The sequence below is a fragment of the Tachysurus vachellii genome, chromosome 6 (genome assembly GCF_030014155.1).
Source record: "Tachysurus vachellii isolate PV-2020 chromosome 6, HZAU_Pvac_v1, whole genome shotgun sequence".
NCBI classification, from domain to species: Eukaryota; Metazoa; Chordata; class Actinopteri; order Siluriformes; family Bagridae; genus Tachysurus; species Tachysurus vachellii.
The window spans coordinates 7,420,897-7,425,658 of NC_083465.1; the positions used below are offsets into that span (position 1 = coordinate 7,420,897).

At 36.5% G+C, this 4,762-nt stretch overlaps 1 protein-coding gene across 2 annotated transcripts in view; it reads right to left on the reverse strand.

Annotated features, from left to right (window-relative positions):
• itga9 (integrin, alpha 9) overlaps positions 1-2,526 on the reverse strand; it is a 62,431-nt gene extending 59,905 nt beyond the window's left edge. For both annotated transcript variants that reach the window (XM_060871961.1, XM_060871959.1), the window contains exon 1: positions 2,038-2,526. In XM_060871961.1, coding sequence (XP_060727944.1) covers positions 2,038-2,225 — 188 coding nt within the window. In that variant the 5' untranslated portion in view covers positions 2,226-2,526. The remainder of the gene's footprint in view (positions 1-2,037) is intronic.
• Positions 2,527-4,762: the final 2,236 nt, after the last annotated feature.

Genomic DNA, 4,762 nt, shown 5'->3' on the forward strand with positions numbered 1-4,762 from the left:
GAACGGGTGACTGACGGCTGTCACATTTGTCAAACCCAAAAGTGCACCACAGGCTTCCACTCATCTGGCCAATCTGAGTAGGCTTACCATTCATCTGTAAAGGATGGAAATGTAGAGAAGAAAAACAACTAATATGTCGTTTAGGAGAGATTTATGCTTATCGATCTTTTACATTTTCAGAACATTATAACCCTTGTTCTGACAGAGTCATTGTTTTACTGCTATGAGGGTCTATGAGTTTCAAAAGCAAGACTTTTAAACACTGAGTATTCTCACTGCTCACTTTATGAGACACTCAGCAACTCCTCAGCTTATCTTTGTTCATATATAGTGTGCTGTTAGACAGTTATTGTTCAGTCTCAATACAGCAGTAACTCTGAGGTGGTTACAATGATTGATGCTGTGTCTGACACATCATACCAGTGCCATACGCTATAACACTACGACCAGTTTCAGTAATAAGGCTATGCTGAGAATAGTCCACTGTCTAAAAATATTCTGGTCACTGTCCATTGATGAATAGGACAGATGCTGACAAACTGCACACAGGTCTACAGGCTGGACTACTGTATTTCTCAGTATTCTTGACTTCCTTAAACTGCCTTATCTCACTTGCTTGTGCAAAATGACACAAATCAGAAGTTATTTTAAAACTCTTATTTATACATACAAAGACTGGTCTTAATCTGACCTTCTCCGCCTTTACTCTCCTAGCCGATCACAAGATCTTGTAACTAACTTCTATCTATTCCCTGACAAAAAATAATCAAGTATGTGAGGTTTGTAAAGCTCCTCTTAAAACGTATTTTTATTCTTTGCCTCATGATGTTATAATGTGACATTATATGTCATGTACAACAAACAAAATTAGAAACAAAATTTGACTTGACAATCAACTGATATAAAAGCCCATACAAATTACCTAATAAAAATATATCTAATAAAGTTGTCAGCGCATGCATACAGTATATACTTAATATGTACATATACATATACAAAACTACAATTCACTTCAGCTTCCTCATTAGCAGGAAAAATAAATATTACTCATTAAGGTATAAAATACTTTCATAAAAAAAAATCAAGAAAAACTAATCATTGTAATAACAAATGCATATGTGATATAATGCAAAACCAGAGATCCAAGAGTGTTGACATCAACATTTTGCTTTTTAATCCCTGCAGTTCATAAATTCATTATGTGATTTGCAATTAACTCATGTTTCCTTTCTGGTCTGCATTTAAACTCTTTTTTGTTATGCCTTTAATAAATGGCAACCTCATCATCAATGCCGCATCATCAATGATTGTAACCATTTCGTATATAGGCTATTTTACAACTGTAGATGAAGACGTTATTCATACTTTTAAATCTCACTTTTAAATACAGGTTTACAGATGACTACATTTTGACTACAGATTGTTCAAATAGAGTTGACAGAGCCAACAAAAGTATTGTTGAAAACATTTGGTTTCAGCATCCTTAGAGGATAGTTTCTGGGAAAACTCTTTCCAGTTACATGTTATCTGTACTGTATGTATGTATGTATGTATGTATGTATGTATGTATGTATGTATGTATGTATATATGTGTGTGTGTATGTATATATGCATGAATGTATATGTATGTATGCATGTATGTAAGTATATATGTGTGTGTGTGTGTGTGTAAAAATGTAAGTATGTATATATGTATGTAGGAAAAAACTTGCTGGTTGAATAAAAGTAACTTTAAGTCAGAATTTGGGGTATGAATAATTTCGGGCAATATATATATATATATATGTATATATGTATGTAAGTATGTATGTAAGTATGTATGTAAGTATGTATGTATATATGTATGTAAGTATGTATGTAAGTATGTATGTATATATGTATGTAAGTATGTATGTAAGTATGTATGTATATATGTATGTAAGTATGTATGTAAGTATGTATGTATGTATGTAATCTTTCCCGACTTCACTTGACACTGATTGACCGTTATTACTAAACACATGCATTGGCCCGTTAGATCAGATCCAGTCCGCTTACCATCGTGTGTTATCATGGAAGTGCTCCAGAACCGAGTAGCCAAAAAACGTCGCATTTGGTCCACGGAAAACCAGGTGGTGTTCCAGATCAATGTTATAAGCGTAAATCAACGACAAGAACAAACACATGCAGAAAACATCCACCATCCCGCTTTTCCACGTTAGTAGTCCGGTCCTGCTGTAGTACATCCTCAACACTGCAGGGAAATGAACGGAGAAGCGACAAGAACCGAACGGAACGGATGAAATCTCGGTGGTCTCAGTGGTGGACTTTAGAAGCTACATGTAAACTAAGTTACTCTCAAAAGTTTGTTGCAGCGATTGTAAACCGCATTGAAATAAAAGATAAGCCTATCAGGAAGAAAAGTCCGAGTTAACAGATAGCGGTGGCGGGGCATTAGACTGATCATCTGCGTGTGATCGTGTTAAAGTCAACTGCTTGCTCCTGCTTTCTCCCGTTGTTCAAGTGCGCTCGCGCCAAAGACGCACGGAATTGCGCACGAGCATCACATTTCATTCACAGCTCCTGGAAGGCTTCAGCGTAAATACTCCTCAGTGCTGCCATCTAGCGGACACACACATACAAATACACATACATACACACACACCCACACACACACACATACACACACTGACATATACATACACACACACACACACACACACACACAAATACACACACATACATACTGTATACATAAACACACACATACACACACCCACACATACAAATACACACATACACACACATACAAATACACACACACACATACACACTTCTCTCTTCGACATATGTGCATAAAAAAATATTGAGGCACATACACAGGAATCTGCAGATCAGCCAATTGTCTGATTGTAGGGATGCACATACATATAGTGATTTAAATGTAAATACCCTTCAATTAAAGCTATTATTTGACTGTATCTTAAATCTAAAAAAAAACATTGAGATTATTTTACTCACAACATTTTTAAAGCCAGAGATCTGATTCTAAAATAAAATCTGCAAACCCTCACAAAACAGAATTAATGAATTAACATTTTAAATATTAAACAGAGTAATTAACATTTCCTTGTTCACTGGATCTTTTTATTCCTGAAGGAACATTTTTAAACCTTTTTTTTTTTTTAATTCTAGAGAGCACCGAAGTTACCTACAAGCACTCACACCAAGGGCAATTTAGCATGGCTAATCCACCTTCCTATGCCTTTGGAATAAACTAGAACAACTGAAGAATCCCATGCAAACACAGAAATACTTTGAAACTGAGAAGATCATTGGAGTCTCTCTTCCCTCTATCAAAGCCTTTTACATCACACGCTGCATAAGCAAGACCAACAGCATTGTGGTTGACCCCACACACCCTTCACACACACTCTTCATCCTCCTGCCATCTGGCAGACTCCTCAATAACTGAACTGTACTGTTCTGAGCACAACATACACACATACATCATCTGTATGGACTGCACAGACTAATAGCAAATACGCACACATCCAATATACATTCATAAACCTGTTTACATGCTGTTTTTGCACACTTTTTGCTCTTTGCACATGCTGTCTAACATTTAAGTCATGTTCTGTTTTGCACAATCCTTTACATTATCTCAGGGACCTGCTGCTATAACACAGTGTTCATTCTAGTATTACTGCACACAATATTGCTTGAACATACAGTATTTACACTGGTTGGCAGTTTCTGTTTATTGTCTTTTGTGTATTTTCTTTTTTTTTGTATTGTCTTGTAATTTTTTGTCCTGCATTGTCTTGTCTGTCTTGTTTGTCTTGTCCTGCACTGTTTGCACCAGGTTGCACAGTTGCACTTTATGTGGCTAAGACTTACTAACTAAGTCCTTAGCCCTGTCTTTGCTTTTATGTAGCACCCTGGTCCTGGAGAAACATTGTCTCATTTCACTGTGTACTGCAACAGCTATATATGGTTGAAATGATAATAAAAGCTTCTTGACTTGACTCTAAATAAACAGTAATCTGAGCTCAGGACCAAACCAGGGACCCTGAACCTGTGCTGCATCAATGCTTAAATTTTAATAACATCAAAATTGCAATTAGATGCAAGTTGATTACATACATTGAGATTAGGTTTTAGTCATTCATTTCAGGAGGCCAGTTGAAGAGGTTAATAATTAGAATTCAGTAATAAGCATGAGGACTTGAAAAAGTTGGGTTGTGATTTCTTCCAATGAAACAAAACTCAAAAAGACACTAACCCCAGGTTCCATGACCCCGTGTTGGAATCGAGGTGTATACATGGACCATAATTAGTTTGTAGGTGTAAGTTATGGAGATAGTAAGGTAAATGTAGAGGTATAGTCTAGTACACCTTTCCTCGAGTGCAGTAAATGGGAGGATGGGAAGTATAAATAGGCTCTGAATAGACTGAATTCAGTGGACCCTAGTGAACAAAAGTCGTTCATGACATGAGGCAAAGTGCGAGAGCCTGTTAGGCTCCATCATTCCCACTAGAAGAAGATAAGCACAAACTGTGTACCTTTAACCCCAGACTACCAGGACCAGTCAGCAGGTTCTCATAACTCCTGTTAGGTTTAGTGTATATACTGAATAATCCAGTCACATTCATTAGTGACTGAATAATAGGCTTGAGCCAAACAGCTAAAGCATACTAGGGAATTCATGGATTATATATGCGAATGAAATATTAAATAAATGCATTTAAAAGGTAAAATCACAATACTGGACAAACA